We start from the raw sequence: 24,831 nt of genomic DNA, 5'->3' as shown, positions 1-24,831 counted from the left end.
ATAACATTTGTATGCTTTCTCCTTGTTAATCTGTTTCATGTCAGTTTCATCCTCCGGCCCAGCCAAAGACCACGAAAGGGCAGAGGGAAGTTATGCCTCTTCCACACAGCCTTCCAATCCTATTCTCAGTGCCTTTGTATGACCGCAGGGTCCTGACATTTGTCCGCCTGCGTCCTTCCCAGCTACAATCCCTCTGCCTCGCCGCAGGGACCTGAGTGACTACACATTTCATGATGCCATCTGGGCAAGACTACAAAAAATAAAAAGCCTTCACTGGTTCTCCTAACATCTGCAGAATAAAATCCAAGTCTTGTGCTTTACCTGGTCCCGGCTCACCTGCACAGGCCATCACCAGACCCCTTCCCCCACCCCCCACGGACTTCTCTAGCTGAGAATACGGAACAACTCATCCTACTTGGAACTTTCTTTTCATCAGCCGTCTCCTTTACATATACTTCTTCATCCATAAAGAACCTTCGGCTCTTTTTGGAGGTTTCCAGGATCTTTTTCCTGAACCGCTCACTCGTAGGTTCGTTGCGGGGGCCCTGTACCTAAGGCTAAGGAAACACACAGCCTAACAAGGAAAACAGACAGAAGCTGAGCCTGTCTATCAGAGATGCACAAAAGAGCACTCAGCGGGAGGTAACTCAAAGCGGAAGTCAGAGTTTGGGGGTGTATGTACCTAATTTAGTAGGGGACAGGGAGGCAAGAAGGGCTCTTATGGAAAAGCAAATGACTTTTTGAAAGATACATGGACCCTAAAAGAATAGATGGCAGGTGTGATAGTCTCTGACAAAGTCTGTCTGGGTGTGGTACCAATTTCTCCTTTCCAACAAGACACTAGAGTTGCTCCTGAGGAGCGGACGGATTTTGGACAACCGAGTTATTTTGAGAGGATCTGTGCCAAGGTCCAGCCCCAGCAGGTCCAGGGGTTCCCGAAGGATGAACGGCGTCGGCGAAAAAAATTGAAAATAAAAAACTAAATGGACACAGACAACAACAGTGTGTTAGACTGGCTGCTTTATTGTAGCAGGGGTGGCATTATATTTGTTAGCAAATTCCTTGTAGCCGCATTATCTATGTTTCTAGGCATTACCTAATTCTAAAAATGTTCCTTTGTGTGATCACCCATAAAGGAACAACATAGTTGTTTTCTTGTAACGTTCCCTCCTGCCCTTTCAAGGTCATCTAGCTCCCGACACCTCAAGTGGAACGTTTACAGGGATAGGACTTTTTAATTGTTTCTTTGAACCATTTGCAGTATAAGGAACAAAGGTATTCGCTTTGGTCTTGGGTGCCTGAAGGGAGCCAAGAGGGCCCTGGGAACCCACGCTTAATGCATTCCCAGAGAAACAATGTTTGCCTAGGAACTAATGAACCATTCTGTACCTTAACCCACCAGGTCCAGTTATCATCTGGAACGCCTCCTGGGGGCCAAGCAGGCCTAGGGGTTGGAGTAACTTGTATCCATTGATACATTTCTTTGTTGCCGGAGTGGAGATTTCCAACCCATTTGCCCCCCCCCCCCCCTTGGCTGGGAAATATATGGGCCCATCCTTCCTTTAGGAAGAGAAGTCTTTATAGGGGGTGGCAAGGGCTGGATGTGGGGCCGCACAATTTCCCCGCGGACAATTTCTTTCCCCAATGGTCCTTTTCCCGGGGGACCTGTCATGGGCAATTCCCCAACTGACAATTCCCCAGGTACTTTCATTGGTAGGGGAGCTGCCCCGACCAACGCTAAGGCCAAATTACATGAAAGCGGGAGCACGAGAAGCTTCACTTGTACTTGTGGGCCACCCTGCAGTCCCCATCCGTCCACCGCCCAGACCCTGCCATCAGGCTGGTTCGATAGCTCAGCTTCCAGCAGATCTGCTTTTAGGCAAAGAGAGATTTCAGGAACCCAAATGCTTTCAACACAAAATTCATCCTTACGCTTTGTATAAGCACTTCTATAAAGCAGCATATTTTCGGGGGGCATATCCGGATCCCTTCACCCGTTTCAAGAGAACTGCACCTGATTCTCCCAAGCCAAAAACACACCCCTCCACACAAGTACCCAACACAACTTCAGAGTCCCCTCTCCAACTTTGGTGCTACCACACCCTTAAACAGTTGTTGGTGATGACTAATACGTTTTCCCCTCGAGATTTCTGGAAGGCTTGGACAATATCTTCATCTTAACATTCTCAGGACCCAGATAAATTATTAGCACATGTTATTCACTTAGTAAATATCTGTGCAATGACTACATGATTCAGTGAAATGAATAAGCTATCAAAGGCCACAAATAAACTTTTATACGAATTGCTCCCCTTTAAATAATATTATCTGCCCCCCTAGAACTTTTTCCTCTTACCATTTTCCTTTACACAAATATCAGGCTTGTGAGTGCCAATCACCACAGCAGCCTTTTTATTTATTTATTTATTTATTTATTTATTTATTTTAATGTTTACTTTTGAGAGAGAGAAAGAGCGAGAGTAGAGGAGGGACAGAGAGAGGGAGACACAGAATACAAAGCAGGTTCCAGGCTCCGAGCTGTCAGCACAGAGCTTGATGCGGGGCTCGAACCTGCGAACTGTGAGATCATGACCCAAGCTGAAGTCGGATGCTCAGCCAACTGAGCCCCCCAGGCGCCCCCCACCACTGCAGACTTTTAAGATGCAGATTGCAAGCCCTTAATTTGTAAGGAAAATAATTTGATGGGTCCCAACCCTAACCCAAAATTTTCTCACAGAAATGCTACTTTCATAAACTTATACGTATGGATAGCGAGCCAGTTTTTCATCACTGTTTACTGGGATAGCAATTGTTGCTATAGAATTCCTACACTTTATGTTGCCGGCATGTGTTTATATAAGAGAAAGAAAATAAAAGAGGTATTAGCAGCAGCCTTTTTTTTGGGACGGGGGGGGGAGCTCCACATTTGGTTCCTTTTCTTTTTTTTTTTTTTTTTTTTTTTTGGTAATCTTTATTTTTCAGAGAGAGAGAGAGAGAGAAAAGAGAAAGCGGGGGAGGGGCAGAGAGCGAAGGAGGCACAGAATCCAAAGCAAGCTCCAGGCTCCGAGCTGTCAGCACAGAGCCTATCATGGGGCTTGAACCCACAAACCACAACATCATGACCTGAACCAAAGTGGAGGCTTAACCAGCTGAGCCATTCCGGCTCATGTTTCCTTTCTTATGTGTCATGCCAAAAAAAAAACACAAAAAAACAGTTTTTCAGTTCCGTAGCTAGGGCTACACTTACCTACAATGTAGATTTCCTAAAAGTGTATGGTGTTATATTTTTAGCAGATTGACTTATACAGTGTGAAAAATAGCTATGGCAACAGATCTTTCATGAAAATACTTAATCACCCAAATTAATCCAAATTATTTTGAGTGAAAGTGGTGTGTTTATTCAGAATTATTGGCTGCACTTCTGAATCTAAGATTAAAATTTGGATTTACCTCTATCCATTGATGTAGCCTTTAAAAAAAAAAAAAAAAAAAGTAGGGATGCCCTGGTGGCTCAGTTGGTTAAGCATCCGACTTCGGCTCAGGTCATGATCTCATGGCTTGTGAGTTCAAGCCCTGCATCTGTGCTGACAGCTCAGAGCCTGGAGCCTCTTCAGATTCTGTGTCTTTCTCTCTCTCTCTCTGCCCCTCCCCTGCTCACATTCTGTCTCACAAAAATTTAAAAAAAAAAAAAAATTAAAAAATTTTTTTTAAAAAGCAAGGAAATGTATAGAAAATATCAACCATCTTGTGTAAAAAATGAAAATATCACCCCATAAAATTTTAGCTTCAAGTACATGTGTTTCTGTTTGTTTTGTTTTGTTTTTACCGTGGAACCTGGAGTGAAAATATTTGCAAACCACTGGTCCATTGATTTCCTTTATAAACGCATTCGGCTCCCAGCTTAGAACTTGGCCTCACTTACCGAGGCTTCTGAAGAGCAATGCTCAGGCTCCCTCCCAGCCACCATGGAGATATATGTGGCCAGGCTCCACCAATCGGTCTCACCTTCAAAAGACTTCTCTTCGAAATGGAAGGACGAGACAGCAGAGACTCTTCAGTGAAATGACTGAGTCAGTCAAATGAATAAGCTATCAAAGGCCGCCAATAAACTTTTATATGAATTGCTCTCCTTTAAATAATATTATCTGCCCCCCTAGAACTTTTCCGCTCTCACCATTTTCCTTTACACAAATGTAAAGGAAAGCCATGGCTTCCAGGTGGATGACCCATAGCCCCAGGCCGATTCTGCAGACGAGTGTGGGGTTTTAGACCCGGAAGTATCTTCAGGCCTGGTCCCACAGCCCTCCCCGGAATGCAGTCTATCCCTTTACCCTCGCCCTTCATGTGTGATCAACCAGAGTCAGACTTTCTGGTTCCTAACTTTGAATTAAAAAAAAAAAAAAAGTGTTAAATGGTTTTAAATACTTTCTGGTAGAGTTTGTGTATTTTAGGTACTTAAAGTTGTTTCACAACAGTGATGTGTAGGAGAGGTAAACTTAGCAGGAGAAAAACAAATTTTCTTTTACCTGTGCACGGGAACCTTCACAGGAAAAGGAAGACCCAAAAATGTGGCTAGGCGTGTGTATTTACACACTAGGTTGGAAACATTGCTCAAATGCTTTAGGGAGGCTGAAGAAAGATAAGGGGTATTTTAACAAGGTCTGGTTTTACAGATTACTCTCCATCTCAGGTCCCGTCTCCGATAAGAATATTCTTTCCTCCTGGGACAGGGAATTTTATCTCCTGCTTTGGGGAAGAAGAAGGAAGGTCAGAGCACCCTTCTTGCCTCTGCTGTTTTTCAAGTGCCTCAGCTGAAAAGAATCAATATGTTGATCATCAAGTCAAATTGATTTCATTTTCTTTTTTAATTTTTTTTTAACATTTATTTACTTTTGAGACAGAGAGCATGAACAGGGGAGGGTCAGAGAAAGAGGGAGACACAGAATCTGAAACAGGCTCCAGGCTCTGCGCCGTCAGCACAGAGCCCGACGCGGGGCTCAAACCCACAGCCTGGGGATCGTGACCTGAGCCGAAGTCAGACGCTTAACCGACTGAGCCACCCAGGCGCCCCTTGATTTCACTTCAATATCGAAGCAGCAATTATTGAGATGGCATGCTCTGAACCCCCACAGAGGCAAAAAGGCTTTAGTCCTTGTGGTCATGGCGGACAGAATACTACCCAGCCCAGCCCACCCATGAGGATGGGTCCAGATCCCCAGAGCCTGTGAATATGTTACCTGACCGAAAAGGACTTTGCAGATGGAATTAAATGGAGGGTCTGGGGTGGGGCGCCGGGGTGGCTCGACTGGTTAAGAGTCCAACTCTTGGGGCGCCTGGGTGGCGCAGTCGGTTAAGCGTCCGACTTCAGCCAGGTCACGATCTCGCGGTTCGTGAGTTCGAGCCCCGCGTCAGGCTCTGGGCTGATGGCTCGGAGCCTGGAGCCTGTTTCCGATTCTGTCTCTCTCTCTCTCTCTCTCTCTGCCCCTGCCCCGTTCATGCTCTGTCTCTCTCTGTCCCAAAAATAAATAAAAGTAGTTCTTTAAAAAAAAAAAAAAAAGGATATTCAAGTTTCAACTTTAAAAAAAAAAAAAAAAAGAGTCCAACTCTTGGGGCGCCTGGGTGGCTCAGTCGGTTGAGCGTCCAACTTCGACTCAGGTCATGATCTCGCGGTTCATGAGTTCGAGCCCTGCGTTGGGCTCTGTGCTGGCAGCTCGGAGCCCGGAGCCTGCTTCGGATTCTGTGTTCCCCTCTCTCTCTGCCCCACCCCTGCTTGTGGTCTGTCTCTCTCTGTCTTTCAAAAAATGAATAAACATTAAAAAAAAATTAAAGAAGAGTCCAACTCTTGATTTTGGCTCAGGTCATGATCGCGTGGTTCGTGAGTTCCAGTCCCATGTTGAGTTCTGCGCTGACAATGTGGAGCCCGCTTGGGATTCTCCCTCTCTCTCTCTCTCTCTGCCCCTCTCCAACTTGCTCTTTCTCAAAAATAAATAAACATTTCAATGGAGTGTCTGGAGATTAGGAGATGATTCCAGATTACACAAGGGAGCCCGGTGCAACCACAGGATTGTTGTGAAAGGAGGTATGAGAGCCACAGAAGTGGCCATGGAAGCAAAGACTGGAGCCATGTGCTTGGCAGACACAGGAAGGGGCTACGAGCCAAGGAATGTGGGTGACCTCTAGAAGCTGAAAGAGGCAAGCCAAAGAATTCCCCTCTAAACCTTCACAAAGGAATGCGATCGTACCAACACCTCCATGGTAACTCCTTAGACCCATTTTGAGTTCTGACTTCCAGAAGCGTAAGCTAACAAATTTCGGGGTGTTTTTTAAGCAACTAAGATTGTGTAATAATAAAACCTAACTGAAGTAACCTTAACCTTCCTTTGTCACACTGTGAAAATTTGACTGAGATTTTACCTGGGAACTTAAACTACATTGGCCATAGTGGAACGTAGTTTCCAGAGTAAAAGGAGAAATTATTTTATCTCTAAGATGCTCAGTTTGGATTCGTAATCAAATCAATACTTAATCTCCTTCTATGTGACAAGTGAGAAGATGGACTCAGCTACCAGATGGTCAAGATCATCGAAGCATAATGGTTAAAACAATGTAGTGGTAAAATTCTGGGCACGATGACCACCGGAACATAACAGAGAGCCCAGAAACCCTCACACCCAGGAGCACTTAGATGGGGCAGAGGTGGCATAAGAGACCTGCGAGGGGTGCCCGAGGGGCTCCGTCGGTGAAGCGTCCGACTTCGGCTCAGGTCATGATCTCACAGTTCGTGAGTTCGAGAGCCCCACGTCAGGCTCTGTGCTGACAACTCCGAGCCTGGAGCCTGCTTCGGATTCCGTGTCTCCCTCTCTCTCTCTGCCCCTCCCCTGCTCATGCCCTGTCTCTCTCTCTCAAAAAAAATAAAAAATTTTTTTAAAGAGACCTGCAGGGAAAATATGATGCTGTCTGTAAATGATGCTTGGAAAGCTGGGTAGCCACATGGAAAACAAATGAAATTAAAGCTCCCCCACCCCAAGGATTAAAAATGGAAATGTGAAAAACAAAACATAAACTCTTAGAAAACAGCATAAGTAAATATCATCATGACCTGGGATTAGAGAGGACATTTTTAAAATAAGACAGAAAAAAGAAAAGACGTAAAGTAACAGATGGGTACGTGCAACTGTACCCATCTTAAAAGCAAGGAGTTCGGTTTATAAAGGCGACTACATAAAGAGCAAAACTACAAGTCACAGAACTGAAAATGATATGACTCTAAAATCGACCAAGTGCTAGGATCCAGAATACATAAATCCACATTTGTCTAGTTAATTTAATTAATCAATATTTATTCAAATCGATAACAAAAATGGGAAAACGATCTAGAGATTGGACAAAGGCCTTGATCAGAAACTTCACAAATGAGAAAAGCCAACTGACAAGCTGGTACCACACAGATCATCCCTACGTGACCGCACGTCTTCCAACTCAGGGGTCTCTTCTGTCGCCCTGCTGTGAGGGCAGCCCAACCAGATGAAACACCTATCTGTGGGTTGCCCTATTTCCCTTTGAAGCCACAGGTCCCTGTGCCTTTAGCTCAGGGTGGCCTATAAATCTCAACTGACAGGGCACCTGGGTGCCTCAGTCGGTTGAGCATCTGACTCTTGATTTTGGGTCGGGTCACAGTTCGTGAGATCGAGTACCACATCAGGCTCTGTGTTGAGGGCGAAGCCTGCTTGGGATTCTCTCTCTCCCTCTCTCTCAAGATAAATGAATAAGTACTTGAATGAATGAATGAATGCATGAATGCATGAATCAATCAATCAATCAATCAATCAATCTCAACTGACAGACTTATCCCTGGGTCTCATACTCTGATGGGGCTCCCACATACATAATTAAGTTTGTTTTTCTCCTGTTAATTTGTTTCTATAGCAATTTATAGCCAAAGAACCTCCAAGGGTAAAGGAAAATGGGTTCCTCCCCAGTAGCTTTTTCCACTAAGCCTTAAGCCCTTGAGATCCATGCAAGTTGTTACCTGGATCACTAACCTCCCTTTTTATCACCCAGCAGGAATCCATGCGTGGGTGTATGAAAACATTTCACATCCACCCATTGAAAGATACAAGTGGTTTCTAATTTAGGGCTATTGCAAATAAAGCTGCCATGAACTTCCATGTACCAGGTTGTTTTGCCCCTGCCCCTGGCAGTTTTGTGTTATTCTGTACTTCCTGCAGTCCACTTTAAAATGACATTTTTTAAGACACAAAAGTGCTGCTATGCTATCTGGGAGCCTAATAACCTTTTGAATAGTCACAAAGGAATCCCACGGTATTGCTATTATCATTTGTCAGGTTGCTTCAAGGTTCAAAAGTATTGCACTGACTGAACCATAGTTCCCGTTGTTTCTGAAATCTGACTTCTGGGTTCTGTAGCCAAAGATTTACCCCACCAAGAGACTCCAGTGTTTGCTGAATAAATGCTGGTATCCCCATCCTGTGGCTCCGGCCATCGGATTTGTGTTTCCACTGACACGCAGAGCTGTTCGCTTGGTTCCTGAAAAACCTCCAGCCTTTCCTAAACCTCACAGCGGGATAAACCCTAGGATGAGGCTAAGAGTTCCCCATTACCGATGTCCCTAAGACCTGACTGCGCGTACAAATCCTGCATGGCGCTGGGGATTGTCATAGGACTCTGAATTTGTTTGAGCAAAGGTGGGAGCTGTTGCCTCCTTGGTTCTTTGAGGATTAACAGATTATTCACCACCACCTGTGAAAGCTCTGAGTCCTGCCTTAGAGACTACATGGTTCTCATACGGGGTGTAGACACATTCTGCACAACCTCGACTCTTCAGTCAGTCACGAGCTGCAACAAGCCGATTTCCGGGGGGGGGGGGGGGGGGGGGGGCAGCTAAACATACTTAGCTCTCACTCCAGGCCCCCGGGTTGGTGCACTGGCGCCCCGCGCAGTTCTAGACAGGCTGCTGCCCACACTGCGGCTAGTGCTGCTGCATGAACTCTGGAACTGCTGTGGAACCCAGGTTTGGGGTACCGGTACCCGACCTCCATTTCCAGCCCAGAAAGGATGACGGTCTTTACTGGAGGATGTATTGCTCAGTAAAGAAATAAACGCACTGCCACCTCACTGCTCCCACGCACGACTCAGCACGCCTTCATGAACATCAGTGTGCGCATGCCCTATCAAACGCAGGAACCCAGTTCGCTTCCTGTCATTTCAGAATGAAATGTGAAAACCCACGCCTGGGTTCCGGGTAGGTCCGGCATCAACTGCTGCCTTTAAAAGTGGCATCTAGCCAGCTGCTCTGTAGATTTCCCAAATCCTGAGTGGTCAATTTCGGGATTGGACGTAAATTGCCGCTACTACTTCTCAGACCGGGTAAATACACCAGTCCAAGGCGGCCGTATGAACCCTTCACTACACTCCACATGGTCGAAGGCAGGAAGGAAAAGCCAAGATCTGTCAAACACCCTCCGCTGCAGGATGCAGTGCCAAGAGGCCTCAAAGGGCGCACTCTGGCCTAATCAAGGTAAGGATCCCGAAGTTTCTTGTGTTCAGGTGGAGGCCAGAGTAGGAAGCTGGGGAGTGAGCTCCCGCGACAGATACCAATGCTACTCAAATCTTGGCAAATGCCGCTGCCCCTAGAGGTCCTCCCACATGGGGGGAGGGGAGAGATGGGAGAGGAAGTACTGCGCGGACATTACTGCCCAGGATACAGCTCTTTAAATTGAAACGAGAGGTGGCTCTGAAAAGAGCCTTTGGGTTTAAGGTCGGCGATCCTTCGTTAAGAACTTAGGCCCGCTCCCCGCGTATGCGGCGCGCCAGCTGGATGTCCTTGGGCATGATGGTGACGCGCTTGGCGTGGATGGCGCACAGGTTGGTGTCCTCGAAGAGCCCCACCAGGTAGGCCTCGCACGCCTCCTGCAGCGCCATCACGGCCGAGCTCTGGAAGCGCAGGTCGGTCTTGAAGTCCTGCGCGATCTCGCGCACCAGCCGCTGGAACGGCAGCTTGCGGATCAGCAGCTCGGTGGACTTCTGGTAGCGGCGGATCTCGCGCAGGGCCACCGTGCCGGGCCGGTAGCGGTGCGGCTTCTTGACGCCGCCGGTGGCCGGCGCGCTCTTGCGGGCCGCCTTGGTGGCCAGCTGCTTGCGCGGGGCCTTGCCGCCCGTCGACTTGCGCGCCGTCTGCTTCGTGCGAGCCATAACGGGAAAATGCACACCAGACGCCCAACTGAAAGTCCCTTTGCGCTGGCTCTTATTTATAAAGGCAACGTCCTCCTGATTGGTCCGAATCTTCAAATTCCGCGCCGTGAATTGAGCAACCTGATGGGCCTTCTGATTGGCTACCAGGACTCACTTTAGAAAATCTCGTAATCCTGAAATGTACTATGTTCCCAGAGTCCTCCGTCCTTTATTCAGCCTGTAGTTAATGTTTCACGGTACCTTAACTGGTTTTGTCTTAATCCTCTTGTCTGGAATTGAATTTGGGAAGAGGCGAAAGTGAAACCTCTACAGTTCCTGAGAGCTTTCAAAAACTCTCCGTCTGAACGTGATTGATCCGGTTCAGTATCGTCCTTTGTCATTTCTCAGTTTCTGAGCTTGAAGCCACGTGTTATATTAGCCAAGGAAGCGCCGTATCCCATAACTACCAACACACCAACAAACATTGGCATCACTTCCAGACACTCTGCTCCTAGGAAACATAAAAATCGCATCGCTGTTGAAATGTGACGGTCCTTCGCTTCGTGAAAAAAGCCTAAATTTTGGCGACTTTGAGCAAACCAAACTAGTAATGCCATGGCATAATTTTCTTAAAATTTAAATACTTAATTTTTGTGTTCTCTTTATTGCATTTAGTAACCGGGTAACTGCAATTTGGCAGGCAGATGTCATAAATTTGTCAGGTTTTTGTCTCTTTAGGGCGGGATCTAGGGAGGCACAAGACTCATAAACAGGTATTACTGACAAGATATACTTTTGCAGTTTTGAAAAGGAAAACTGATGGTGGAGAAAAGGGTCTAGACTTGCTTTCACACAAACGACCAATCAGAAAGTAGATTTAAAATCACCTTATTTGCATAAGGTGTTTCTACTGGCAGATTTGCTCCAATCAGGAGTTAAGAGAGATCAAGCCGCTATTTGCATACGAGGCGTATAAAAGTAGGCCAGCCTGACGCTCAGCTTTCAGTGTGTTAGACGTTTTTGCTACGTTTGTGCGCCATGCCTGAGCCAGCCAAGTCAGCCCCGGCCCCGAAGAAGGGCTCCAAGAAGGCGGTGACCAAGGCGCAGAAGAAGGACGGCAAGAAGCGCAAGCGCAGCCGCAAGGAGAGCTACTCGGTGTACGTGTACAAGGTGCTGAAGCAGGTGCACCCCGACACCGGCATCTCGTCCAAGGCCATGGGCATCATGAACTCGTTCGTCAACGACATCTTCGAGCGCATCGCGGGCGAGGCGTCGCGCCTGGCGCATTACAACAAGCGCTCGACCATCACGTCCCGGGAGATCCAGACGGCCGTGCGCCTGCTGCTGCCCGGGGAGCTGGCCAAGCACGCCGTGTCCGAGGGCACCAAGGCCGTCACCAAGTACACCAGCTCCAAGTAGACTTGCCAAGTAAGCGTCCTGTTACCCAACCCCAAAGGCTCTTTTCAGAGCCGCTCAACCTTTCACATGAAGAGCTTTAATCTTGGAGTGTTGGTAGTGTTAGGCAAGAGCCATGTGGCAGTTGAAATGCTCTTCTCGGTCTTTACTTTCCCATTCTAGTTTCCTCAGTAGCTTGTGTTCATGAAACATGGTACTAAGCAAGCCCTGAGCAGAAAAACTTGTTTCGAAAACAAGGCAGTGCTTGACTGCTTAACTATTGAGAGTTTCAGAAAATGAAACTAACTTGGCAGGTTTTTCGCCAGGGCTTGTACTGAGAAGTCTTGGGCTGTCCGGATGAGCCTGGACAAGTTCTACATATTGGCATCCTTTATAGGCAAGCCTGTGTAGAAAGCACAATGTGCTTGGTGAGTCTGAGTCATTGTTCAGTGGGAAACAATAGGATGCTATATACCTGATGGCGTGAGAAACGAATTTCCTAGTAAATGGAAGGGGTTGGGAGGGAAACCACTGAACTTACAGGATAGATGTCTATTGAAGAATAACCCCAAACTTTAGTTGTTATTCTGCAAGTAATTGAGGCATTCCGTGCTTCTTTGGAAAAGTAAACAGGATTTGTAAGAGGAAGGAGAAGGTAAAGAAGCGGCAGAGAACAGCCTGGAAACACCGCCTCTTGGTTTGCAGTGATGTCTGCCAGCCAGCACAGGAGCCAGGCCTGGGCCGTCTTCCCTTAAGAGGCTTGATAGGAATCCTCAACAGAATACACTGTCGCCTATCCATTTACAAAATACCTTGAGACTCATGTCATCAAGAGCCCTTCAGTTACTGTTCTCACTTTTGGCAAGTCACCCTCCTAGGCATTTCTCTGTTGGATCAGGGAGTGTGGAACAGAGGGGGTGGTGGTTAGTGCACGGGGTTGTAGGATCACAGATCCGAGTGTGCCTAACTTTCTTCCCTAAATGACGTGTTGAGGGGAAGGACTAGGACTCTGAGTTTATTTGTGTATTTGTTGAGAGCCTCAGAAGGTGAGCTTCAGAGAGTGACAGGTACTTGGGGAAGAGCTCAGTGAGCAGGATAGAAATAATCTGACCTCACAGGGCTCCGAGTCTAAAATGGACATTTCAATAGGAGTCTCACAGACTAACGGAAAGGGCAAACCTCTGTCTGAAGGTCACTTTAGCATTGCCAAAAGTCAAATGGATTTAATCTTGAGTAGGACAATGACAAGGGAAGAGGACGTGGCTAGAGGGAGAGAAGATTCGATGTGCAGGAAAAAAAAAAACCACGCAGAGTTTGCATTTATGGACTAGAGTTAACAACAGGGGCTATATATTTATTTATGCTTTTCATCGGGCCATGTCTCATTTTGGGTTCACGGGGATTGTGTACAAGTTCGGTGCCTAACTAAAATGTAGGATCTTACTGAAATGCAGAAAGGAACACTATCATAGATCTTGTCCATTAATCTTCTTAAGGACTGGTTTTTGTGTACACCCTTGGGAGTGACAGACAACCTAAAATAGTCACTAGTTAAAGTAGATAAAAGACGGTTTCTCTCTCATGAACAGGTGTATAAATGTAAGCTCGGGCCTGGCATGGGGTCTCCCTAAGGAGCTCATCTCCCTTTGTGTAATGTGCGTTGGCTCTGTCATTGGAGAATATTCTCAAATATATTCTGCTATTGGATTCTGCTATGGAGGACCAACCCAAGACCAACAAACTGGATGGCCGCAACTCATAAGAAATGTTAAGTGGGTAATTCCTAAGTGAGAAACTTACGAGAAGTGTTATGGGGGTAAGCAAGAAATTGTATGAGATGGAGACAAAATTCAAAAGCTGTATTGACTAAAAATCATACATTTGTTGCCTGTCAGACATGGTGCACATAGAGAAAGCAAGCAGAGCTCGTGTGCTACTCGGAGGTGGGAAGAGATGAAAGAGAGCGAGAAATGCCAGAATTTGCGCCACACCAAATATTTATGAGGTACTCAGTATTCAGTCTTACATTGACCACCCCTTGGTGACTTCCACTTTAGCCCCATTTGCCTTCTGCAGACAAACACCCTCGTCAAGGGCATGGCTGCTTGGGATGTCACGGGCAGCCAATACGGGGAGGCTGTGTGCCCTGAAATGGCCTGCCTGGTAGTATAATTGAAGACATGAATGGGGGGTTGGGGGTTGCCTGGGTGGCTCAGTGGGTTGGGCGTCCAACTTCAGCTCAGGTGATGATCTCACCGTTCATGAGTTCGAGCCCCGCATCAGACTCTGTGCTGGCAGCTCAGAGCCTGGAGCCTGCCTTGAGTTCTGTGTCTCCCTCTTTCTCTTCCTCTCCCCCGCTGGCTCTCTCTCTCTCTCTCTCTCTCTCTCAAAAATAAATGGACATTTTTTTAAAAAAATTTTTAAAGAAGACATGCGGGTAATTTCTACCTTTTTACTCTAGCTGTCATTCTTACATCTTGCAGCCCAAGAGGTCTGCTCCAGCTACAACTCTCTTGTTCACATTCTATCCTGAAGGAAGGAGAAACGGGCATCCCCACCATATACTGAAATCCTGAGAATGGGGTAACCCGGCCTTTGCTAATATGCCCTTGGCCAAAAATACCCGATGGCCACACTAGCTACAAAAGAAGCCGGGGGAGTGGCATTACTACATAAGAGAGGAAAAGCCAATTTCAGGGAACAACTGTGTGGCTGTCCCTGCCACAGCTCCTACCTAAAGACAGAAGGTCTCCCTCTCTCTCTGCTCCTCCCCCGCTCATGCTCTGTCTCTCTCTCTCTCCTTCGAAAACAAATAAAAACATTAAAAAAGAAAATTTTGGGGGCGCCTGGGTGGCGCAGTCGGTTAAGCGTCCGACTTCAGCCAGGTCACGATCTCGAGGTCCGTGAGTTCGAGCCCCGCGTCGGGCTCTGGGCTGATGGCTCAGAGCCTGGAGCCTGTTTCCGATTCTGTGTCTCCCTCTCTCTCTGCCCCTCCCCCGTTCATGCTCTGTCTCTCTCTGTCCCAAAAATAAACGTTGAAAAAAAAATTTTTAAAAAGAAAATTTTTAAAGACAGAGGGAGACTGATGAGTTCCTACCTCTTCAGAGGGACACTGGAGCTTCCTGGTACAACACAACTGAATTGTAAATATTGGCAATAATTGCTTCAGCTGCGAAGAAAATAAAATGGTACCAGTCTAGTTAGAATCAAATTTCCCCGTTGAGATGAACAGTGATCACCGCCACTGGGAAGCCGGGGCAGGCGGTGTGCGATCAGCACAGGCTTGGGAGATCAGGAAAACACCTGGGAAGGTAGAGGGAGGCCAACAAGGTCAGACTCAAAGCCCGTGAACAAGGTCAGGCTGAGTTTGGAGTCCAGTGACAGCCCACTGTTTCCATGTACATTCTGAGGGCCACCATCCGGTATACAAGTTCCAGCCTCACCTGCCTCAGGCCTGACTTCTGCACTTTTTACCTTGGTGGCTTTTCTCAACTCATTCCGAAGATCTCACCATCAGGGTAACATTCGTTACGCACCGAACCTCCAGAAGATTCACTCCTCGCCTTTTGCTCTAAAAAGCTCTGTTCTCTCATTTGGAACCTCAAATCTCTAACTTTTGATTTTAAGTACACTATCACACAATTGAGACCCTTTCCTGAATCAGGCTGGCAGTCCTCCCTGAGCTTAACACTCGTCTATACCCGCCCTTGCCTCTTGGTTCACCATCCTCACTGTGCGCTCGGGAACCTGGAGTGATACTTTCTCAAAAAATATTAAAAACACGTGTATCAATGCCGAGTTTCCCTGGGAACCCCAGCTTGAGAACACAGAGGACCCTGTCCTCTGGCTGCTTGTCAGACCGTGACCCTGAATATGCTCCCAGCTTAGGACCTGTTCAGTCATCACTGTCCTCTTCTCTGTGGAATGATCTTCTCACAGATGCGTGCAGAACCACCTCCCTCCCAGGCTTCCTGCCTCTGCCTCGGTGGCACGTTAGTGGGGGAGTCCTCCCCACCCACCCTCTTTAAGACTACAACCCTCCACCACCCATCCCTGGCAGTCCTTAATCTTCTTGGCCTGTTTCTTCCACCCCTGAATCTCTTTACCCACCAAAATACTGTGTTTGTTTATTTTTATTTCCGGTCTCCCACAACGACAAGGACAATGTCCATGAGCTCCACCCCAAGGGAACCTTACCCATGTTACTCACTGCTCTATTTCAGGCACCTCCAATGACGTGGGGCGCGTTGTAACCGCTCAAAAAGTTTTTGATGGGTGTTCAGATAAAGCAAAATTAAAATATGCATGTAACACACAATGGCCATGCATTGTCTAGCACCGGAGATAAAACCCATGGCTGAATTATCAAAATGAGCACCTCTGTGAAGTAGCTCACCTCGCTATGCTTCAATTTCTTTGTCGTTGTATTTGGGCTAATAATGGCCCCTCACCCATAGAGTTATTGTGTGGATTAAATAAAATGATCTATGCAGGCACCAAATTACACTTTTGAACTCATGAAGTCATGGTTCTTTTACCACCTAGACAATTCCCCGAGACAGGGATTGTTAACATCTCTACCTGGCAAGTGACCTAAGGGAAACCCAGATGCCACCCAGAGCTTGGAACAGGCCACCAGTGGGTGTAGATTCAACCAGCAACACTGCTGCTGCTGATTGGCTCACCCAGCGAAATACAGCTGGGGGGGCTCACCACTGTTCCTGATACGCGAACCTCTGGCCTAGTCCCCGAAGACGTTCATGTCTGTCGTCTTGAATTTGCAATTCAAACAAATGGAGTTTGTTACCTGAGCGTACACATTTTGCCTGTGGCCATGAAACTAGCACGTCTGAAGTATCAGGACATGAATTGCATTTCACCTCTAACCTGCACAGGTTTGCTCTTTTCTCCTTAAGCATAAAATGCTAAAAGGTCAGCTTCTATTTGCTAGACCTGGATAGAAAGAAAAGTGTGCCCTAATTTTTGTCCTGGAGCACAACTGGGACTACCTAAGTATAAAACAGAACCTGCTTAACTGAGAAACACACAGAAATTCCTATGTTCAACTGCTCCCAAAGCCTTGCATCTCAGAGCTAAAGTCTCCAAGGCCCTACTTGATCTGACTTTTTATCTCTCCGCCTTCACCTCCTCCTATTATGCCCCGCCCATTCCATGCAGCCGGAGGGGGTGGGGAACACCTCACGACTCCCCTCCCCTCTCCTCTCCCCTCGCCCCCTTTCAAATCTATGCTGAAATTGTATCCTTGTCTTCATGGGTGCCTTATCTAAATTTCAACTCCCCATAACATTCCTTATTCGACCTTCATTTTTCTCCTTACCATCTACCACGCTACCTCTGATATTCATCTGATTTGTTGTCTGTCCTTCCTGGACGTGTAAACTCCACGAGAGCTGAGAATTCTGTTTTGTTCTCCGAGCATTATTCCCAACGCACAGAACAGCACCTAGCACATTGTAAACTCTCAACAACTATATGTGTGGAGTAGATAAATTTTTAAATTCATCAGTGTTGAGAAATGTTTTTGGGGGAATCATCACGGATCATTTTGGGCTTTAAAATGGTAGGCGTGTTTTTGTTTTTTTATTTTTTTTTAATGTTTTTTTTCTTTTTGAGACAGAGACAGAGCATGAACGGGGGAGGGTCAGAGAGAGAGGGAGACACAGAATCCGAAACAGGCTCCAGGCCCCGAGCTGTCAGCAAGACCCCGACGCGGGGCTCGAACTCTTGGACCCTGACATCATGACCTGAGCTGAAGTCGGAAGCTCAACCGACTGAGACAACCAGGCGCCCCGGTAGATGTGTTTTAAAATATTGAGAGCGGAAATGATACGATTTTTTTTTACAATGATCAAGAGGTACAGATAAAACATATTTGGCTACTGTTGATGATGTTGAAGCTGGTGCAGGGTATACAGAGTTTATCAAACCGTTATTTCTTCTTGCCTATATTCTGAAATGTCGCATAATAAAAAAGTTCGAAAAATGAAAATAGCTGTGGGGGAGAAGATAATTTGACAAAGGCCACGGAGATAGACCAGGTGAATACCCAAACAGCACTTCGAGCCCAGTGTCGGCCCGGAAGTCCAGGATGTTCCTTTTTGTAGCATCCCTTAAAATCTGGTATTACCAGGACGCCTGGGTGGTTCAGTGGGTTGAGCCTCTGACTCTTGATCTGGGGCTCAGGTCATGATCTCACGGTTCATGAGCTGAGGCCCCTCCTTGGGGCCTGTACTGTCAGCACAGAGCCTGCTTGGAATTCTCCTCCCTTTCTCTCTGCCCCTTACCCCCTACCCCACCGGTGCTCGCTCTCTCACTCTCTCTGAAAATAAATAAACTTAAAAAAAAATTTTTTTTTAATCTCGTGTTGTCAGTTGCCCAAAGCAGCCCTGTCTCTCATCATAGACTCACATTGGCCCTAACCTCAGAAATTCCTACAAAAGCCAGATATTATTCGATTCATTGCAGCGAGGTAAATAGTTATCAACCAAGCCAGAAAATCCATATATATATATATTGTCTCTGAAAGCAAGCTACAAACCTGATTCTACAGACATAACTCCTTGCTAAACTGGGAGTCAGGAGTTAAACAGGAGCTAACCACAAGATTGGAATTTATGTCGCATCTGGTCTTGACCCTAACTTCCTGTTGGTAGCATCTGAGCTTTCATAATTACCATTCCCTAGAAGCACCCCATAGACTACAACTAAAATGGTCCTGACTGGACATCAGGCAAAGATATTTTTCACAAAACCTCTAATTGTCTGTAATGTGTCATCAATATTGAGATCACAGCTGTTAAATCAAACTATTTTCCCAGGAACGTGCAATTGATTTGGAGAACATTTAACTCTATGACATAAAGAAGCATGCTGTTTGCAAATGATTATTCCTGGTGAGAGTTCACAGGTAGCTTTCTTGATGAGGCCAAAAATATCATTTTTAAAAATGGGCTTCTTAAACTGGTGTCAGTGACAAGCACATAAGGTGAACTTGGTACAATGCAGCTTCTGACCAGGCCTGGGGGGATGGGGGGTGGGGGGCACGTGGTGATGAGAATCTTCATCCCTACAAATGCCCTTGCTGGTGGGCACACCCTTTATGAGTCAAGACTGTAGAAACCACCAGGACTGTTACAGGCTCTGTGACCAGTAAGCTCATTAGAAACCCTGAGTCTAATTCTTTTACAGTCAACGATCAGGCTGTACTGTTCTAAGTTTTTACAAAAAAAGCCAAAAAAACTCACTTCACACGATAAGGATAGGAATTAATCAAATTGAGGTCTCAAACATGAAAAAACTAAACATGCCCACAGCTCCAGTTTTCCAACTGCAAATACCCAAACCGGTGGGAACTTTGTGTAAACAGCAAACGTACAAGCACCAGCACCCACGCTCACTTTTTGGGAGTAAAGATCCACAACTTCCACATGTCCCCATTAACTAGTCACGTATGAAATAGTGGATCATCCCACTGCCAGGCCAGAGCAGCCCTGCCTTCCCGAACTCACATGCCCCTTCCCCAGAGCCAGAAGGTACTACCTTAGAACTTTTAACCACCTATCCACTCACTAAGTAGTTTAGGGCACACCTCAAGGTGCAGAACACAGCGAAGTTTCTGAAGACAGCCAAACGCCATTCACCAGACCAACTTAAAGACAGAAGGCAAACAGGGAATCAAGTCTCGAACATTAAAACCCCCAGACGGCTTCCAGTGGAGAAAGTCACAGCAACTTTACAGAAAAAGTGGGTGGCTCTTAGAAGAGCCTTTGAGTTGATCGAAATCAAGAGTGGGAAAGCTTTACGCCCGCTCCCCGCGGATGCGGCGCGCCAGCTGGATGTCCTTGGGCATGATGGTGACGCGCTTGGCGTGGATGGCGCACAGGTTGGTGTCCTCGAAGAGCCCCACCAGGTAGGCCTCGCACGCCTCCTGCAGCGCCATCACGGCCGAGCTCTGGAAGCGCAGGTCGGTCTTGAAGTCCTGCGCGATCTCGCGCACCAGCCGCTGGAACGGCAGCTTGCGGATCAGCAGCTCGGTGGACTTCTGGTAGCGGCGGATCTCGCGCAGGGCCACCGTGCCGGGCCGGTAGCGGTGCGGCTTCTTGACGCCGCCGGTGGCCGGCGCGCTCTTGCGGGCCGCCTTGGTGGCCAGCTGCTTGCGCGGGGCCTTGCCGCCCGTCGACTTGCGCGCCGTCTGCTTCGTGCGAGCCATTTCAGGGAAAGCGAAGAAGTAAGCCAAACTGACAAGTAAGGCCAAAGGCGTTGCCTTTATATATACTCAGAAACATTCCGATTGGTCTCGCGTTTTTCAAAAGTCCCGCGCAATGAAACCATTGGCTAAAGACTGAATGACCTGATTGGTGAATTAAAACAGACTCCGATTGGATGACTAGTTCATCATTTCAATCCCTGTAATCTTTGTCATAGTCACCGATTTTAGGATTTCACACTAATATTCTGGCTCAATTCATCTCAAAACCAATTAAATCACTTGGAGGTCGGGGAAAAATGCCAATTCTGATTGAGGAGACCTAAGTAATGGGGCCTAACGTTCCCAGGACCACGCTTTCATCACAGATTTATGTATATTTTGTTTCAGATGGTTATTTTTACTGAACTGAACCTTGAGTGGCCTAGACTGCCACTTGTGTCCACTCTGGGAAACCACAGGTAAAACGCCTCGTCCCGGAGACGACGGGAGATCACCAGTGCACAAGAAATGTTTATTGGACTTCCTTAAGGTGGCCAAATAGCATACTGCTTCTTTCAATTCAGAATTGAAAGAGCTTGCTCCGATTTTCGATCCTGTAGTTTTGCTGTTTTTAAGGGTCTTAAGGGACTCTAGGTTACCGTGCCCACCCGCCATTTTTCACAGGGTTCATTTATTAGACTCTCCTCCTTACTTGTGGTTATTTAAGCGTTTTACTTGCGCACAACTTGGGAAACATGGGAATCCAACCTATCCTGATGAGCACTAACCCAATGCTGTACTTAAAACTGTTAAGCTTTTTCAGAAGTCCTGTTTCCCAGGATCCCAAAGTAACGTCAACAAAATAAATTGCCATGAATGAACTGTAACCAAAGGCTGCAACCGTTTAAATTTTACGCAATTATGTTGCCTCGATTTGAGTTACAAACTCTTTCATGTGAAAATGTGGACGGCTCTGAAAAGAGCCTTTGGGTTATAAAAGCTTTTAGCTTTAGTGCACACTGGGATTTAGATAGATTCACTTGCCCTTGGCCTTGTGGTGGCTCTCGGTCTTCTTGGGCAGCAGCACGGCCTGGATGTTGGGCAGGACGCCGCCCTGCGCGATGGTCACGCGGCCCAGCAGCTTGTTGAGCTCCTCGTCGTTGCGGATAGCCAGCTGCAGGTGGCGCGGGATGATGCGCGTCTTCTTGTTGTCGCGGGCCGCGTTACCCGCCAGCTCCAGGATCTCGGCCGTCAGGTACTCCAGCACGGCCGCCAGGTACACCGGCGCGCCGGCCCCGACCCGCTCCGAGTAGTTGCCCTTACGGAGCAGGCGGTGGACGCGGCCCACCGGGAACTGCAGCCCGGCCCGTGACGAGCGCGTCTTGGCCTTGGCGCGAGCCTTGCCACCCTGTTTTCCGCGTCCAGACATGACGATGCTGTGACTACAAAGCCAGAAAAAGAAGAGACTGAGCCTACCTCGCAAGAAGCTAGACTATTATACTCTGCAGAGGTTTGGTAAAGCAGCCTATGCCGTTGCCCGAACACAAATTCTAGCCAATCAAGAAGCACGTTCAAAACAACAATGTTTCTAATTTACATAGAACGTTTATGGTAGAAAGGTCAAATTATTCATGGTTGAACTATGGGGAAGAGCCAATGAGAGTTTAGGATAAAAAACAGCCTATCAGAAGCTAAGATACTGAAGAGTCCAATCAGAAATCGTAATTCTGCGATCCCTAATTTGCATACACACCAAATAAAAAAGAGGTCGCTTGCTCGTAGGCGTATTTTCCTCCCGTTCGCCTAGAGGTGTTGTTGGGACGCAATGCCTGAACCAGCGAAGTCCAATCCCGCCCCGAAGAAGGGCTCGAAGAAGGCGGTGACCAAAGCGCAGAAGAAGGACGGCAAGAAGCGCAAGCGCAGCCGCAAGGAGAGCTACTCGGTGTACGTGTACAAGGTGCTGAAGCAGGTGCACCCCGACACCGGCATCTCGTCCAAGGCCATGGGCATCATGAACTCGTTCGTCAACGACATCTTCGAGCGCATCGCGGGCGAGGCGTCGCGCCTGGCGCATTACAACAAGCGCTCGACCATCACGTCCCGGGAGATCCAGACGGCCGTGCGCCTGCTGCTGCCCGGGGAGCTGGCCAAGCACGCCGTGTCCGAGGGCACCAAGGCCGTCACCAAGTACACCAGCTCCAAGTAAACTTGTTCACCGTCACAGCACCAACGATTTCAGGCTCTTTTAAGAGCCGCCCATATTCTCATTTAAAGAGCTGTAATCTTCCGAACTTCTGAAAACTGCAACTTATTTTCGTCACGTTTAATTTGCTGAGTATTGGTAAACTCTGAATTTGGGAACAAAGGTTAACTTCTGGCGTGTGCGGACCATCAAGAAGCAAATGTGTAAGTAACTTGATTATGGTGCATTTGGCTTGGCTTCTCCCGACAACTGGAGATAGTGGACCTAGGGTTGCCCCCACCTCGGGAGGTTTTTTTTTTTTTTTTACTGCTTTTGGTTTCATTTTGTCCTCCCCGTTACCTTTGGGGGAATTCCCTTCACTAAAACCTGGAGTCCTAGTTTTGAGTGGCCCTAAATGAAAACAAGTGTTAACCATTCTTGAGGAAAATGAAACCACTTTTTTGTAATTTCTTGTTGGCTTGTGAGTGGCTACAGCGGCACCTAATGGCGCGATGTGCCCTCTGCAGCTTGACTTTCTAGACTTAGCGGATCTGCTAGTCCTCAAATCCACATCCTCCCGATTCCACTAATTCAGCGAACATTTTAACGTAGCTGAACATTGCCTCTTGGAAAAGATCAGGAACTCTATCCACTGGGGTTTTCTACCCGGCTTAATATACGAGGGTGAAAGAGACGCTACCTAAAACTGGGTAACAAACAGGAGGTGGGGGGAGTCCCAGAGTTCTTCCGAAGCCTCCCTGTGTCCTGAATAGTCTTGTCCCCAGTTACTTCTTCATTCCCTAGGATTTTAGCCCAAGGAAGAGGAGTTCAAAGGAATTTACATTTCTGTGCTTGTCCTTCGCCTGATTTCAGCCTACAATCGCCCGTGAAACGGAATCTTCCACTGTACAAGCGAATGTCCTGAGAATTGAGATTCAGCAGCCCTTTACATCAATAAATACTATATGGAATATATATCACGGATATGGAAGGTAAGAATCACCTGGTAGCAAATTTAACTTTTCTGGCGCTGTGGTGCAGAGGGGGAAAGCATGAGCATTGGTGGTGTAAAACTGAGCTCAAAAAACTCATTTTCCACTTACTAGCTACACGTCTTTATCTACAAATGCCTACATGGTAAATTTCCGTGAGCATTACATAAAGCGGCTCCGTTTTGTAATGGGGCTTGTGAAGGTTCTCTCGGCCCCACATGCAATTAAGGCATTCAGTTCTGGCTCTCCAAAGCTAATTTTAAGTCCATTTAGAAAATAACATTCATGAAAAGAAATACACAAGCAGAAATGGACACCATAAAGGGTGTCCAAAGATACAGTCCTGGCAGCCTGTTTCAAAGCTACCTTTGAGCAAACTTCTTAAACCTTCTGTGAGCATTTCCTTGCCTCTAAAATGGGAATAATAATTAGTACCTACTGCATGGCATTGCTGATGATCAGTAAAAGATCACAGTAAGAGCGCTAGGACAGTCCCTGCAGAGGGGCAAGTCATCCAAGATAGCAGCTATGGCTAAAGCCTCTGATTGAAGGGGTAGGAAAGGTGCCCATGTTAGTATCTGAGTCCTGAGGCCTTGAACAAGGCAGAAGACCACAAAAGTATAAAGGCATGGGACACCAGGTAGGGTTCTTTGTCAATCTAAACCCCTTCTAATAGTGTGAACCCCTCCTTAGAATCATCTCTCCACCCTGAACTCTTTTAAGGACAACCTAGTGCCTGTGGCTGTGAGACTTCCCCACCTCTGCCGGCCGGTTCAAGCAACACGTGCCTAATTTTCCAGGGACTTCCTCTTGCCTCGCCTGAGCCAGCGGCACCTCATTTAACAGTAAGGTGTGCGTTGGAGTATGAGGAAGGGCCGCTGGAAACACACAAGAGCCGTTAGTAACTTTTTTTTCCTTTTTTGTTCCCATGCCTCCTGTTCTCCTTGCCTAACCTCGCTGTGGTGTCCGGCCAGAACAAAGAATCATCTTCAGAAAACCAGCTGGCACTCTTAAAGTTAGAAGAGAATCACGACATTGCTGCCTGTGGTCCTTCCCAGACGAGGGAAAGCCAGGGCCGCCCTACAGACGGCTGTGCTGTTGCCAACAACTTCAAAGACAATCAATCTCACTTCAAAAAAGAACGATCCTCGAAGGAAATACAGATAACCGCAAAATAAGAAATCTTTATACCAAATAAATGTGGTCCTTTCTACCAAATAAATTTAATTAACTTTCAATATTAAGGAAAACTTACTATGCTGACCTTACATTTCTCATTTTGACACAGAATACAGAGAAAAGTGGCCGGGACTAACACTATTCTTAGATGAGCATCTGGGAACCACTGATTTGTTCAAGTCCCTTCATTTCAGAATTTTAAAAAATGTCTCTGGATCAGCTCAGCTTATCAGAGAAGGGGCCCGGGTCAAAACAGATTTCTTGACTATTTCCCCTAAAATTATACCTACTTCTCACTTCCACATGTTTGAAGACTTATATTCTATTATTATAAGTAATCCGCACACATATTAATATCATTAGCAGAATATTATGAAGTAATCCACACAATGAAAATTCTACTTGATCTTTCATATTCCAGCAAAGCATCCTGTAATTTTTTTAAGGCACTCAACAAAGCAACTGTCAACCAATAGACAGATGAATTGTGACATAATCAGGCATGATCACACGCTCTAACATTGCTATGAAAGCAAACGAGCTTTAGCCACACGTGACAACGTGACAACTCAGAATAAAGCAATTCCCGGAAACCAGATGTGATCTAATACTGTGTCAATCCATTTAGGCTAATTGTGCCGTGATAAACAATCCCCAGATCCCAGTGACTTACTACAATGAAG

General features: G+C 46.8%; 5 protein-coding genes across 5 annotated transcripts in view; 3 read left to right on the top strand and 2 right to left on the bottom strand.

Annotated features, from left to right (window-relative positions):
* Nucleotides 1-13,551, top strand: part of LOC125166588 (histone H3.1) — a 29,892-nt gene extending 16,341 nt beyond the window's left edge. The window contains exon 2 of the mRNA XM_047860508.1: nt 13,482-13,551. The gene's annotated coding sequence lies outside the window, so the exon portion shown is untranslated. The remainder of the gene's footprint in view (nt 1-13,481) is intronic.
* On the bottom strand, nt 9,667-20,316 carry LOC125165624 (uncharacterized). Its single transcript, XM_047858721.1, has 4 exons — nt 19,410-20,316; nt 11,496-11,628; nt 11,219-11,339; nt 9,667-10,361 (listed from the first exon to the last, which is right to left on the bottom strand). The coding sequence occupies exons 1-4, from the start codon at nt 19,814-19,816 to the stop codon at nt 9,802-9,804; spliced, it is 1,221 nt and encodes a 406-aa protein (XP_047714677.1). The 5' UTR covers nt 19,817-20,316; the 3' UTR covers nt 9,667-9,801.
* On the top strand, nt 11,204-11,619 carry LOC125166609 (histone H2B type 1-C/E/F/G/I). The gene has a single exon (XM_047860532.1). It carries the CDS (start codon nt 11,230-11,232, stop codon nt 11,608-11,610), a length of 381 nt encoding a protein of 126 aa, XP_047716488.1. The 5' UTR covers nt 11,204-11,229; the 3' UTR covers nt 11,611-11,619.
* A 445-nt stretch (nt 20,317-20,761) lies between the features above and the next one.
* LOC125166599 (histone H2A type 1-B) lies at nt 20,762-21,224 on the bottom strand. The gene has a single exon (XM_047860519.1). The coding sequence runs from the start codon at nt 21,222-21,224 to the stop codon at nt 20,832-20,834; it is 393 nt and encodes a 130-aa protein (XP_047716475.1). The 3' UTR covers nt 20,762-20,831.
* A 353-nt stretch (nt 21,225-21,577) lies between these two features.
* On the top strand, nt 21,578-24,207 carry LOC125166603 (histone H2B type 1-C/E/F/G/I-like). The gene is made up of 3 exons (XM_047860524.1): nt 21,578-22,201; nt 22,851-22,969; nt 23,663-24,207. Exon 1 carries the CDS (start codon nt 21,621-21,623, stop codon nt 21,999-22,001), a length of 381 nt encoding a protein of 126 aa, XP_047716480.1. The 5' UTR covers nt 21,578-21,620; the 3' UTR covers nt 22,002-22,201; nt 22,851-22,969; nt 23,663-24,207.
* The last annotated feature ends 624 nt before the right edge of the window (nt 24,208-24,831 follow it).

Source organism: Prionailurus viverrinus, chromosome B2 (assembly GCF_022837055.1).
Source record: "Prionailurus viverrinus isolate Anna chromosome B2, UM_Priviv_1.0, whole genome shotgun sequence".
Lineage (NCBI taxonomy): Eukaryota > Metazoa > Chordata > Mammalia > Carnivora > Felidae > Prionailurus > Prionailurus viverrinus.
Note: the sequence above shows the minus strand (reverse complement) of the source record. Positions and strands in the feature narration are given on the sequence as shown.

Bases quoted from the DNA above. Each gene is read 5' to 3' on its own strand.
- LOC125166609 (XM_047860532.1), top strand. From the start codon at position 11,230: ATGCCTGAGCCAGCCAAGTCAGCCCCGGCCCCGAAGAAGGGCTCCAAG.
- LOC125166599 (XM_047860519.1), bottom strand. From the start codon at position 21,224: ATGTCTGGACGCGGAAAACAGGGTGGCAAGGCTCGCGCCAAGGCCAAG.
- LOC125166603 (XM_047860524.1), top strand. From the start codon at position 21,621: ATGCCTGAACCAGCGAAGTCCAATCCCGCCCCGAAGAAGGGCTCGAAG.
- LOC125165624 (XM_047858721.1), bottom strand. From the start codon at position 19,816: ATGGCTCGCACGAAGCAGACGGCGCGCAAGTCGACGGGCGGCAAGGCC. The intron at 11,629-19,409 runs GTAAAGCTTTCC...GTTGGGTAACAG, and splicing joins CGCATCCGCGGGGAGCGGGC to GACGCTTACTTGGCAAGTCT. The intron at 10,362-11,218 runs GTAGCAAAAACG...TTCTAAAGTGAG, and splicing joins CTCAGGCATGGCGCACAAAC to TCCTGGTAGCCAATCAGAAG.